General features: G+C 44.9%; 1 protein-coding gene across 1 annotated transcript in view; it reads right to left on the bottom strand.

The window, feature by feature from the left end:
- Window positions 1-3,398, bottom strand: part of KLB (klotho beta) — a 59,250-nt gene extending 55,852 nt beyond the window's left edge. Inside the window, exon 1 of the mRNA XM_030192620.1 lies at window positions 2,628-3,398. Coding sequence (XP_030048480.1) covers window positions 2,628-3,377 — 750 coding nt within the window. The 5' untranslated portion in view covers window positions 3,378-3,398. The remainder of the gene's footprint in view (window positions 1-2,627) is intronic.
- Window positions 3,399-14,375: the final 10,977 nt, after the last annotated feature.

The raw sequence follows: 14,375 nt of genomic DNA, 5'->3' as shown, positions 1-14,375 counted from the left end.
ATACAGGAACCAGTTGCCCTTACAATTAAGTCATTTTTTTAAAGATTTGCTTTGGTTATTAAGTTTTCATAAAGTGAATTACATTTATGCTAGGCTTAAGTTAATAAGTCTCAGCAAACTCACATTTATCTTTATTAAGACAACTTTAGATAAGTGTTACAGTTTACAGGACTGCTAATGTGTTTGGCAGTCATCAGCTTTGTCCCCAACCCAACCTGGGAGTTTTTCAAGATAAAATCTAACTTTTCAGACATAGCACTAAACATTCTCGGTCATTTTTAAAAATACAAATAAGTTTCTAATATAGAGAATCCTTATAGTTAAGGAATGAATAACTATATCTTTTTGCCAGCTGTTGAAATAAGTGTCTAGTGTAAGAAAATAAATGCTACAGAAGGTAGCTGGGACCGCTGCTTTTTAACATATTTATAAATGACCTACAGATAGGAGTAACTAGTGAGGTAATTAAATTTGCTGATGACAAAAAGTTATTCAAAGTTGTTAAATCGCAAGAGGATTGTGAAAAATTACAAGAGGACCTTACGAGACTGGGTCTATATGGCAGACGTTGAATGTGAGCAAGAGCAAAGTGATGCATGTGGGAAAGAGGAACCTGAATTATAACTACGTAATGCAAGGTTCCACGTTAGGAGTCACTGACCAAGAAAGGGATCTAGGTGTCATGTTGATGATACACTGAAACCTTCTGCTCATTGTGCTGTGATGGCTAAGAAAGCAAATACAATGTTAGGTATTATTAGGAAAGGAATGGAAAGCAAAATGAGGACATTATAATGCCTTTGTATCACACCATTGTGCGACTGCACTTTGAGTATTGTGTTCAGTTCTGGTCACCGCATCTTAAAAAAGATATAGTGGAATTAGAAAAGGTACAGAGAAGGGCGTCAAAAATGATAAAGGGGATGGGACGACTTTCCTATGAGGAAAATCTGAAGTGTCTAGGGCTCTTCAGCTTGGAGAAGAGATGGCTGAGGGGAGATATGATAGAGGTCTATAAAATAATGAGTGGAGTGGAAAGGGTAGACGTGAAGCGTCTGTTTACTCTTTCCAAAAATACTAGGACTAGGGGGCAAGCGATGAAGCTACAAAGTAGTAAATTTAATACAAATCGGGGAAAATTTTTCTTCACTCAATGTGTAATTAAACTCTGGAATTCATTGCCAGAGAATGTGCTAAAGGTGGTTAGCTTAGTGGGGTTTAAAAAAGGTTTGGACGGCTTCCTAAAGGAAAAGTCCATAGACCATTATTAAAATGGACTTGAAGAAAATCCACTGCTTATTTCTGGGATAAGCAGCATACTTTTTTGGGATCTTGCCAGGTATTTGTGACCTGGATTGCCCACTGTTGGAAACAGGATGCTGGGCTTGATGGACCTTTGGTTTGTCCCAGTATGGCAATACTTATGTACTTATGTCCTGAACTTCCCTTTCGATTTATTCATGTGATATACTGCTCAGTGCATAGCAATAAAGCGGTGTGCATTCAGTCGGGAGCTGGCCAGCCTTACCTATGGACAAGTGCAGAGAAGTGGGGGGCCTTAGGTGTTGAAGGGCTCCAGAAATCAGGACAAATCCCCCCCCCCCCCCCCCCCCCCACACACACACATACCAGCGTACTCTGAAAGGTCCCCTGTGCACACTGTGGCTTAAGTGTACTCTGGAGCTGAACTTTCCCACCTTATTGATAACAGCAACCTGGCTGCTAAAAATAAAATGTAAAAAAAAAAAAAAACAACCTCAATATTCGGGTGAGGCAAAGAAAGAAGCTGGTAGGCAAATGTTTCAGACAAAACTGAGCAGAATTTTGATTTAAATAAATATATCCATTTAGTCCAATAAGAATATAATGATCCTTTTTTAAACCTTTATTTCTGATAAGTTACAATACAAATAAAACAAAATAAAGCATGAAAAAGAAAATAAGATGATACCTTTTTTTTATTGGACATAACTTAGTACATTTCTTGATTAGCTTTCGAAGGTTGCCCTTCTTCGTCGATCGGAAATAAGCAAATCTTGGTAGATGACAGTATATATAAGTGAGACATCAAAGCATTTCAGTGACAATCTAACAGGGTGGGGATGGAGGTGGATGGGTGAGACAGGGGGATAAGCATGGACACAGGACAAACAAAGCAGTACAATTTACAATTTTATGGCTTATAATGTAAATTATACTGCTTTGTCACTCTCCTGTGTCCATGCTTATCCCCGTCTCACCCATCCACCTCCATCCGCACTGTTAGATTGTCACTGAAATGCTTTGATATCTCACTTATATATACTGTGATCTACCAAGATTTGCTTATTTCCGATCGACGAAGAAGGGCAACCTTCGAAAGCTAATCAAGAAATGTACTAAGTTATGTCCAATAAAAAAAGGCATCATCTTATTTTCTTTTTCATGTTTTATTTTGCTTTATTTCTATTGATTACCTTAAAAAGTGGACTAACACGGCTACCACACACCTCTCTGTTAAGTTACAGAGTTATAAATTATACGCCAGAACAACTGATGCAGTTCAAAACTATCCAGAGAAAGCAGACTTAGGAGAGTAGCAAGATTTGCTCCGAAACGTCATTCTTGCCTGTGCCTTGACTGTTTACCTTGATTAGATTGTGGGCCACTGCGTAGACACTGGCCGTCTCCCTCCTCTCTCCTGGCGCTTGCAGTCCTGTCCTATAGCCGTGCCAGGCGACCAGATAAGGATTGTGCATCGTGATCCAGTATTTCACACGGTCGCCAAACTCCTGGAAGCAGAAGCCGGCGTAGTCCCTGAACAGCTTAATGACCGCCGCGTTCTTCCAGCCCCCCAACTTTTCTTGGATGGTCAGAGGTAGGTCCCAGTGGTAAAGAGTGACCACAGGCTGCACCTTCCTGAGGAGCAGAGTGTCAATGAGTCTGTTGTAATACCGCAGCCCTTTCTCATTGGGGCTCCCCACCGCTCCGTCGGGGAAGAGCCTCGACCACGAAATGGAAAAGTGATAGAAAGTCACAGCCAACATTTCCAGGGCGGCCAGATCCTTGTCCAGGTGAACGTAGCTGTCAGCAGATCCCACCACTGCGCTGGTGTTCCCGACCCGGTTCCGCTGGTGCAGGACGAAGTGGTCCCAAATGGACAGTCCTCTGCCGGTCTCCTTCTCCCCACCACCTTCCACCTGGAAGGCTGCACTCCCCGCGCCCCACAGGAACCCAGAGGGGAAAGGGCCGTGAGCGAACCGCCGGTTCTCGTCCACTGGGTTGAAATCTGGGCTGGCCTCCCACACTTGTTTGCCCTCCCCGGGATACCCGGCAGCGGTCCCCAAGCAGGCGAGTGCCAGAGAAGCCAGCAGTGCCTTCAGTCCCGGGGCACCCATGGTGGCCCCTTCCAAAGTCTACGGCATGCCCTTCCTTGGAGCTGGAGAAGAGCCCTTTAAGCCATGGTGGCAGAGACGGCGTGTCCCTGCCGCCCAGTCTGCTGCCTTCATGGGGAGTAAATACTGAACCGTCTTATCAGAGCCTCCAAGGGAAAGCTTGCGATTGTTCAACTTCTGTCAATGATTAGCTTAAACTGTGATCCTCAGGATGGATCACGAAAAGGAGGGGGGGGGGGGGGTGCTCGGAGAATATGTATCCTTATATATACAATTCATAAATTTGAAGACAATTGCTTTCTCTCTCCTTTTTTTTGTTTGCATTTTATTGAACTTGCCCCGAAAGTGCAGTCTAATCGGGTTACAGTGACAAGGACAATTTTGATATGGATCGCATTATAAAACATTGATCGTAAGGTAGAAATCAGTATTTTGATATAATAAACTATAATTATGAGCCAGGGAGTGTGGGCGTGGCTTATAAAATATCCCCTGATTAAGGAGTTCAGATATTTATCAATTCTTGGTGCTGTATGAACAATTAATTTTACAGAAAGATTCTTTAGAAAATAGATTTTTTTTCCCGTGCGCTTTCTATCAAATCTTAAGAAACCTAGAAGGATGGGCCATGTACAGAGCTAAACGTCTTCTGCTCTCTCATAAGGCCTTTCCCCAACTTGTGCACCCAGGAAGATACTTTGAAAAAAACAGATCCCATTGTTGGTCATATTGATGGAGGAGACCTTGCGAGTCCCGCTTTGTCTATCAGGATATTGCGAGTCCCGCTTTGTCTATCAGGATATTTCTTTCAAGCCTTTTGAAAAATTGAAGATAATTAACAAGCAGTTCTTTCTGGATTGAATAATTCACTTGTTATCTGTCTTAAATATAACCACTACTGTTGATAGTACATTCATCTTACAAAAATTGCAATTGTCATGATCCAATTTTACCCTCATGGTTCTCTGATTTAATGTTAGTGTGTTCAGTCAACCTCCTGATTAAATGCTGACCAACATTAGGCATGAACCTAACGTGGAACCTTGCATGACGTAGCTATAATTCGGGTTCTTTTTTCCCACATGCATCACCTTGCAGTTGCTCACATAAGTCTGCCCACTACTATCCTCGCCTCCCGACCACCAACCCCTCTTCCCCCCACCGGCTCCGCCACCCAATTTCGGCTAAGGTCCTGAGGATCCATTCCTTCTGCACAGGATTCCTTTATGTATATCCCACGCATGTTTGAATTCTGTTACCGATTTCATCTCCACCACCTCCCGCGAGAGGGCATTCCAAGCATCCACCACTCTCTCTGTGGAAAAATACTTCCTGACATCTTTTTTGAGTCTGCCCCCCTTCAATCTCATTTCATGTCCTCTCGTTCTACCGCCTTCCCACCTCTGGAAAAGATTTGTTTGCGGATTAATACCTTTCAAATATTTGAACGTCTGTATCATATCACCCCTGTTCCTCCTTTCCTCCAGGGTATACATGTTCAGGTCAGCAAGTCTCTCCTCATACGTCTTGGAACGCAAATCCCATACCAATCTCGTAGCTTTTCTTTGCACCGCTTCAATTTTTTTTACATCCTTAGCAAGGTACGGCCTCGAAAACTGAACACAATACAATGAAGGAAAAAGAAGCTGCTCTTTAAAAAAAAAAAAAACACACCTCTGAGCTACTGTTTGTTTGGAGAGAGGATAATTTCTATCCCAGTCTTGCTGAGTCCCTTCAGGAAGTGACCTTGCACAATATCTCAGCAAGGGTGCTACTACAGTCAGCATATGGTAGGAGGAGAAGAGACAGACAGACCACAACACCTACATAAAAGGTTTCCTTTTACAAAGCCACACTAGCGATTCCGGTGCAGCAAATGCGACGAAGCCCATTCAATTATAGGCTTTGTGGCATTTGTTGCACTGGAATTGCTAGCAGGGCTTTGTAAAAGGCGCCATAAGAGGACAAACTACAGTCAGGTGAACTCCTTTTCAGCGGTAACTCAAGGTGAGTTACATTCAGATATAACAGGTATATCCAATCTGAAGATAAAGGAGATAATATACAGCTTGTTTTATGACAGAAACCCTGCATTTAAATCGAGAGTATAAAAGAGGAACTTGGCAAAAAACTGGAAGAGCAATGGTATCAAAGGAAAAACTGGCAACTGATGCAAATCTGAGATCTCTGAGTGGACCAAGTAAAGAAGTATCTGAGTGACCACATATGAAAACAGCTCAGAGATGATGCAGAAAGAGAGGGGAAAAAAAGAGATCTGGAGAGGGACTGAAGAAGAAATGTGCCATTTCGGCCAAGAAGCACACAATGAAAGTTAATAGAACAGCCAGAACTGAAAGACCAGGAGTATGACAGAAGAGGATTAGAGCAACAATGTAGGATAGGACAGGGAGCTCAGTGAGGAGGAAATCAGGACAAATCAGTGAATGATGGAGAAGCAACACAGGAGGATGAGAATAATGTAAGACAAACCAGAAAGCAGAGGGAAGAGGAAAGACAGGATAGAAATTAAGGAGATAGAAGAATTAGCAGTTCATCTTCTGGACTATACAGAGATGAATAGTATGCTGGGGTCCAAGAAAGGGGAAGATTCTACCTAAATTAAAAAAGAAAGAATGCAAAATGGCTAAAGAGGTATGTTTATGTTTATTCCACACTTCATATACTGCCTTTCTGGTTACCAATAGAGACTAGGGTTCTTTTTAAGCTTTTTTTTTTTGCTTGGTCCATAAGATTCTGATTCAATGATCAATGCATCAACTTCTAAGCACCATACTTTTTTTTTTTTGTTACATTTGTACCCTGTGTTTTCCCACTCATGGCAGGCTCAATGTGGCTTACATGGGGCAATGGAGGGTTAAGTGACTTGCCCAGAGTCACAAGGAGCTGCCTGTGCCTGAAGTGGGAATCAAACTCAGTTCCTCAGGACCAAAGTCCACCACCCTAACCACTAGGCCACTCCTCCACTCCATCATTATTTAAGTCTATCTGTTCCTTCTTATAGAGGCTTATGTTGAATGAACTATTTTACAGTTTTATTCTCATACCAGCTCACATTTTGAATTCTTTACCAATTTTGGTGAAATCTCAGACATGTTATTTAACTTTTTGTAAATTAAAAAAAAACTAACCTATTTAGAAAATATGTGCTTTCTAGTTGGATATTTATGCTATGTTTGTTGTCTTGTGCTAATTTGTATTATTTTAAAATTGTGAGTTCCCAGTTTTGTAGACTGGTTATATTTTATATTGTAATCCACTCTGAACCTATTTCAAAGTGTTGAGGGGAATATAACATTAGCATATACTATTTTTTGCAGGTACTTTTCTGTCCCTAATGGGCTCACAATTTAAGGTTATTTGTACCCAGGGCAACGGAGGGTTAAGTGACTTGCCCAGGGGCACAAGGAGTTGCAATGGGAATTGAACCCAGTTCCTCAGGATCTCAACCCACTGCACTAGCCATTGAACTGCAGTGAGATTTGAATTCAGTTCCTCAAGTTCTCAACCCACTGCACTAACCATTAGGCTACTCCTCAGATTTCTCAGAGGAAGAAGACCAAAGGTGGAATTATGAGACTCAAAGGTGCTGAGGACTGATGTGCAGAAAGTGACAAGGGAAAAGCAGAAATGCTCAACAAATCCTTCTGTTCACAGAAGAAAAACCTGGAGAAGGTTTGCAGACGATTCACAAAGATACATATGGAACTGGTGTAGATAAACACTCTGTTCCCTAACTGGTATGGCATGAACTTACAAAACTGAAAGTGGACTAAGGCATGAGATCCAATGAGATATATCCCAGGATACTAAGGGAAATCAGTGCGGTTCTGGTGTGGCCTATAAAGGATGTGTTTAATAGATCCTTGGAGGCTGGGGAAGTTCCATGGAACTGGAGAAAGGCTGATATGGTCCCTCTTCACAAAAGTGGTTGACGGAGAAGAGGTAGAAACAGAGTAAAATGATTACAGATAAAGACCACATGTGCTATCTAGTTTGCTCATCCATAGCAGATAGTCCTGCAGCAAACTGTCTCAGTCTTTTACTCATTTTTCTCCTACCCTATCTTGAAATGGCATTCCTTTCCTTCTCTATTGCATATTAATTTATAAGGTGAAAACAAAGGAAATGGAGGAAGAGATAAAGCTAATCAATGCCCATCTGAGGGGAAGGGGAGAAAATTCTACCTCTGCCACTAATCTGAACTCCCTATCCCTTGCCCCCCCCCCCCAAATGAAGTGGGCAAACTGTGCATTTGCCCAAGGAAAAGGTCCACAAAAATCCTAATTCCATAAGAAAAGGGTTGGTCGGGGAAAGGGGGAAGGGGCCTGGGATTCCCAGATATTATACAGCTAAAATTCTATATATTTATTTATTTTTAAAACAACCCCCCCAGACTGCTTATTTCTCCATTTTTTATATAAATGACCAATGAAATTAAATAAAGTCTTACCATACCACCAGAGATTGCACGGGAAGCTTACCATCTGCTGGAGACTGAGAAATACTGACTGACCAGGGGGTTGCACAGGGTTTTTAAGTGATGACATCAAAACTTAATAGTTCTTAGTCTCCATCTACTGGCATGACAGCACAAACACAAGAATTTGGACTGGTCTGGTGGGACAATAAGGAATAAAACACTGTCATTCCAGGGAACAAATTATATTGCAGTGATAGGTTGGATCAAATTGGTGGAGAGGTAGTACTATATGTCACAAGGCAACCTTGCATCAAATATAATTACCATCCACCTGGTCAGAACAAAGAGACAGATGTTGAAATGTGAGCATTAGAAAAGTTAGGAGCCCTTTTACAAAGCGTCAGTAACCTAACGCGGGCTTTCCAAAAGCTAACCTGGAATTACCGCTGGCCCAACACAGCCGCTGGCAATAGTTCTAACCTGAGTGTGCACCATTTCCAACAAATGTTTTATTTTATAGCGTGGTGCTAAGCTGGTGGTAATCGGGCAGCACGCACTGCCAGGTTACCACGGGTGCCCTTACCGCCACCTCAATGAGTGGCGGTAAGTGCTCCCCCCGTATGGCCACACAGTAAGAGTAATCTTATCGCATGGTATTTTTTAGGGGCCTTTTACCCACTTCAGTAAAAATGGCCCTGGTGTGAAGGAAAAATGGCCCCTGCCACTACCACAGGGCCCTTTTTCCCACAGCTTTGTAAAAGGACCCCTTAACAAATTAGGTAACACAATAATAATGGGTGATTTCCATAACTACAAAGAAGGGGTAGCAGAAAAAAACCCACAAACTCCAAAAAAATATTCTGCCAAAATGGTGACCACCAGCTAAGCACCTCCACCCACTCAGGTTGTTACAAGCAAACTTGATGAATATAGGGGATGGGACTTCAGCATTCAACACCCAGCAGTGGTATCTCTAGAAAGAAATATTTGGGGTGACAACAGAGGAGCAAGCTAGGTATAGAGGGGGGCAAGCCAAAGTAAAATTTCCACACATCATGCCTACTACTACTACATCACACACCCCGCCCCCACCCCCATTTTTAAATTTGCAATTTATGACACCAGGGCCTTCTATGCATAAATAAACCCTCCTCTTCCAGCTAGTTTCAGCCACTTGGTAAAACTGCCATTATAATTGATATCAATATTCAAATTCTTCTGTGTAGGAGTGAAGTCTGGATTCTCTACAGAATTGGACAGAATCTCAATATAAACTCTGCACCTCCAGTTCCGTATCACAGTCTCCATATTCCCCAACATGCCTTACAAAAAATATTCAGATTGTGATTATCACCTCAGGAACATGTGCCTTCCATTGCCAGGCACTATGTTTAAATCAGATGTGTTTTTGTTTGTATAGTGACTCTACAAGATATGCAGACCACTGGTTTTGAGCATTTTTATTTTGGATGCCAAGGGCTGTGTTCAACTCAATGACTGGCTAGAAGAGACCGTATCCCTACTAGATGATCTTCACAGAAACCGAGACAGGGGATTTGCCTTGGTCTTAGTACTGCTAGATTTCTCAGCAGCTTTTGACACTGAGGATCATGATATCCTGCTAGCAAGACTGACAGAAACAGGAATCAGTAGAATAGTACTTGCTTGGTTCAGATCCTATCTATCAGACAGGCAACAATCCATAATGTTTGGCAGCAACTCATTGCCACCATGAGCGCTGACCTGTGGGGTACCACAAGGATCGATACTGTTACCTATTCTGTTCAATATCTACCTCAAGCCAATAGCTGAGCTGATTCAGTCAATGGACACTCAGTTCTACACCTACACGGATGATGTGCAGCTACTCATATCCATTGAACCTGACTTACCTACAGCCCTGAATAAACTGATTACCTGTCTAACATCAATTCAAGAATGGGCTAAACACAACAAACTTTGCCTGAATCCAAGTAAAACCAAGCTTCTCTGGCTCCCTGACATCATAATTTCTTGGGAAGTACAAATTCCCCCTCAAATCACAAGTCAGGAACCTTGGAATACAGTTAGATTCAACACTTATTATGATTCCCCAAATCTGAACAACCTTCAAGAGCTGCTTCTATTATTTGCTACAGCTATGTTGCCTCTCTCCTTACACCAAGAAGGTAAATCTTCATAAGCGCCCGGTATAAGAGGCTTGGGGAGGCTAAGCCTCCCCAGCTGGCGCCCGAGGGGTTTTGGCCGGCCGGCCGCCCGTTTGTCCGAATTTCTGGGCGGACGAGCGGTGCCGTGAGTTTTCCCCTTCCCTCCCCTTCTGCTTCCTTCCAATCTGCCCCACGCCACCCTTTAAATCTTTACCTCGTCCCAGCGGCGGCCCGCGTAATTTCAGCCCGCCCTGCCCGTCTCTAGTCTTCTCTCCCTTCCTAATGTGGTTCGTTCCGCAGAGTCCCGCCTTCTGACATCATTTCCTTGAGGGCGGGACTCTGAGGGAACGAACTCACGAAGGGAGTGAGTTTGTTCCCTCAGAGTCCCGCCCTCGAGGAAATGATGTCAGAAGGCAGGACTCTGCGGAACGAACCACATCACGAAGGGAGAGAAGACTAGAGACGGGCAGGGCGGGCTGAAATGACGCGGCCGCCGCTGGGATGAGGTAAATTAAAGATTTAAAGGGCGGCGCAGGGCAGATAGGAAGTAAGGGGAGGGAAGGGGAGACCCACGGCGCTGCTCGCCCAGATGGATGGAGGCAGGGGAGAGGAGAATCGCGCTGGGTATGGATGGAGGGGGAAAGGGGACAGAATGGAGGGCAGGGGAGACAGGAGGGTTGCTGAACATGGGTGGATAGAGGGCAGGGGAGAGAGGAGGGTTGCTGGACATGGATGGAGGGAAGGTCAGGGGAGAGGAGATTTGCTGGACATAGGTGTATGGAGGGGAGAGTAGAGTTGCTGGACATGGGTGGGTGGCTAGAGGGGAGAGGAGGGTTGCTGGACAAGGGTGGGTGGCTAGAGGGGAGAGGAGGGTTGCTGGACATGGGTGGATGGACGGGAGGGCAGGGGAGAGAGGAGGGTTGCTGGACATGGATTACTAGAGGGGAGAGGAAGGTTGTTGGACATGGGTGGATGGAGGGCAGGGGAGAGAAGAGGGTTGCTGAACATGGATGGATGGAGGGCAGGGGAGAGAAGAGGGTTGCTGGACATGGATGGATGGATGGAGGGCAGGGGAGAGGGGAGGGTTGCTGGACATGGATGGAGGGGAGGGGAGGGCAGCGAGAGAGAGAGGAGAATTGTTGGACATAGATGCAGGGAAGGGGAGTGAAGGGAAGACAGGAAGGAGATGCACATGGATGAAGGGGAGAAATTCTGGACATGCATGGATTGGAGGGAAGACAGAGGAAGGAGATGCACATGGATAGAGGGGAAGGGAGAGAGAAGAAATGCTGGACATGGATGGAGGGGAGGGAAGACAGAGGAAGGAGATGAGATGAGGGAAAAGGGAGAAAACCTGCATATCGATGGAGAAAATAGGCAGAAGCTGCAGGGCCGTGCCAAGGGTCTCTGGCGCCCCCCTGCACACTACCAGTTGGTGCCGCCCCCCCCCCCCCGCACCTGCCTGGCTCCAAGGCAGCGATTCCCCTCTCTCCCTGAGCCCTACCCTCCCACCCATCCATGCCCATCTGTCCCCTGCCCCCGCCATTCATCCCGATCAAGCAATTCCCCTCTCTCCTTCCATGAACCCTGCCCTCCCATCTATGCTCCTCTCTCCCCTGCCCTCCCGCTCCCATGTAGGAACTGCCCGCCCTCTTCTCCCCCCACCAAGATCCCTTTCCTTTTTTTTTTCTTTTAAATTTACCTTCCTCCGGCAGCGCAGCGTCAGTGAAGGAGGCGGCGCTCCCAGTCCCGACGTCTCTAGCCTTCCATTGGTTCGCTCAGTGTTCCGCCTTCTTCTGACATGACGTCAGAAGAAGGCGGGACACTGAGCGAACCAATGGAAGGCTAGAGACATCGGGACTGGGAGCGCCGCCTCCTTCACTGACGCTGCGCTGCCGGAGGAAGGTAAATTTAAAAGAAAAAAAAAAGGAAAGGATCTTGGGGGGGAGAAGAGGGCGGGCAGTTCCTACATGGGAGCGGGAGGGACAAGGTAAGCACGCAGCGGCGGCGCCCCCAGAGGATAGCGCCCCCCTGCAGCGCTTACCCCGCTTACCGCATCGGCACGGCCCTGAGAAGCTGGATCCACTGGACAGTCAAGTCTGCAGAGGACCCAGCTTTTACTTACGGATGTAAGGCAAGAAATGAAGAAGAAAGGGGAAAGTAAAGAAATAAATGGAAAGGAAGCCCTGGAAACGGAGTTAAGAGGACAGATAGCAGCAGAATCGGATACTGGGCCAGCATGATCAGAAAAACAAAGTCACCAGACAACAAAGGTAGAAAATATCATTTTATTTTCATTATAGTGTTTGGAATATGTCCACTTTGAGAATCAGGTGCTCAACATTAAAAGTTTATATTTATTTACTTATTTATGGCATTTTATCCCACATTAAACATGAATTAGGGTGTTTTGTGGCTCTACATGAGAATTGTGATATTATGATCCCTTGTTTCATATTGTTGATGGTCTGCATTTTCTGTATGGGTGGTATATTGGTGTATTAGGTTCTGCCCAGTGTAATATTTATGGTACAGTAAGGTTCTGAGTGTGTTTTTGCACAAAGTTGTGCATAGTGTTTTGCAGTTGAGCGATTGTGGTTAGTATATGCTTTGAGCAACCACTTTATTCTTTGACATATGATACATATCTAATATCTAAATTGAATAAAAGGTATTAATTGTGACTTTTATTTTTATTTTTTCTGTGTGTTATCAGACAGTTATGGATTTAAGCTCCACCATGGCCCTACCCCTAACCCCGCCCCTAACCCCACCCCCCTTTAGCTTCCCCAAACAGTTGGGCCACCGACCGCCTATGTAAATCTTATCCCAGTTGTGCATGCCATGATAACATCAAGACTGGAGTACTGTAATGCACTCTACAATGGTCTAACTACAAAGGGCCTGCTCCACCTCCAATTGATTCAGAATGTTGAAGCAAGACTAATAGAAGGTTGCAAACGATGTGACCACATCACACCCATTTTTACAAAAACTTCATTGGCTGCCAGTACAATACAGGGCTAAATTTAAAACTCTATGTCTGATCTTCAAGGCCCTGAAATGAAATGGCCCAGAGTACCTGAAGAATAGGATGATCCTCTACACACCTCCAAAGACACTAAGGTTCTCTCAAGGACTATCACTAATCACACCCTCTCCAGACATTACACGATATGATACCCGCAAGCGAGCCTTTTCCAGAGTAGCCCCCACACTCTGGAATACACTGCCTGAAAGGCTCCACTTAATGCAAGACTCTCTATTTCAGGAAGCAGGTGAAAGCTTGGCTCTTCAACCAGGCCTTTAAAGGAAGAACTAACTAACTTGTTTGTCTCACTCATACACACAAGGAGTGACATGGGCTGCACATACTGCAGCAGGATGTGCTTATCTACTCCTACTCTAGCTGAGATAATATTTAACTATCTCTCTGACTTCATGTGCACCTATTTACAGTTATATTTGTAATTGTTTATATATTTTAAATTCACATCTATATAATATTATCATTATCACATTGTTATAATTATGATTTTATATCCATATATTATATTTTATATTGCAATATATTTTTATGTTAAAAATATCACTTATACATTGATTTGTCCATTTATGTATTTATACTGTGACAAATGTGAAACAATCCGTTATATATATTTTACTTCTATTTATATTGATTTTAATTTATATATATGTGTTTGTAGACTTCTGAGGAATGCTCTTGTGGGCCGAAACACAACTCGTGTTGAGTCCTGGATATCATAATAACAGCAGGACCGGTCTTAGCAAGTGCGGGGCCCTGTGTAGAACAACTTGATGGGGCCCCACCCCAGCTCCGCCCCCCCCAAGCTCTACCCAAGCTCCGCCCCCACCCTAGCTTCACCCTCACCCTAGCTCCAGGGGCCGGCCATCCCCTCTGAGCTCCAGGGCCCCCCTCCCTGCCTCCCTCCCTCCGAGCTCCAGGGCCTGGCCCCCCCTCCGAGCTCCAGGGCTCCTCCCTCCTTCCCAGCTCCAAGTCCTCCCTTCCTCCCAGCTCCAAGGCCTCCCTTGCAGCTCCAAGGCCTCCCTCCCTGCCAGCTCCAAGGCCTCCTCCCTCCCTGCTCCAAGGCCTCCCTCCCCTCCCTGCCAGCTCCAAGGCCCCCCCACCTTCCGAGGCCCTCCCTCCCTCCGAGGCCTCCCGCCCCTCCCTCTGAATTTTAAAAGTTACCTCGTCGGGTTACAGGCAGCGGCAGGAGTGAAAAGCATGCGAGCTGCTCGGCGCTTCAAGAGCCTTCCTTTCCCTCTCTCAGATCTGGTCCCGCCCTCCGGGAGCTAGTTATAGATTATGATCCAAGGGTGCTACCGAATGAACAAACTAAATATTCATTCAGCAAAAATGATAGAAGCAAGGCTCGAAAACAGTTTGAAAAT

Source organism: Microcaecilia unicolor, chromosome 2 (assembly GCF_901765095.1).
Source record: "Microcaecilia unicolor chromosome 2, aMicUni1.1, whole genome shotgun sequence".
NCBI classification, from domain to species: domain Eukaryota; kingdom Metazoa; phylum Chordata; class Amphibia; order Gymnophiona; family Siphonopidae; genus Microcaecilia; species Microcaecilia unicolor.
Note: the sequence above shows the minus strand (reverse complement) of the source record. Positions and strands in the feature narration are given on the sequence as shown.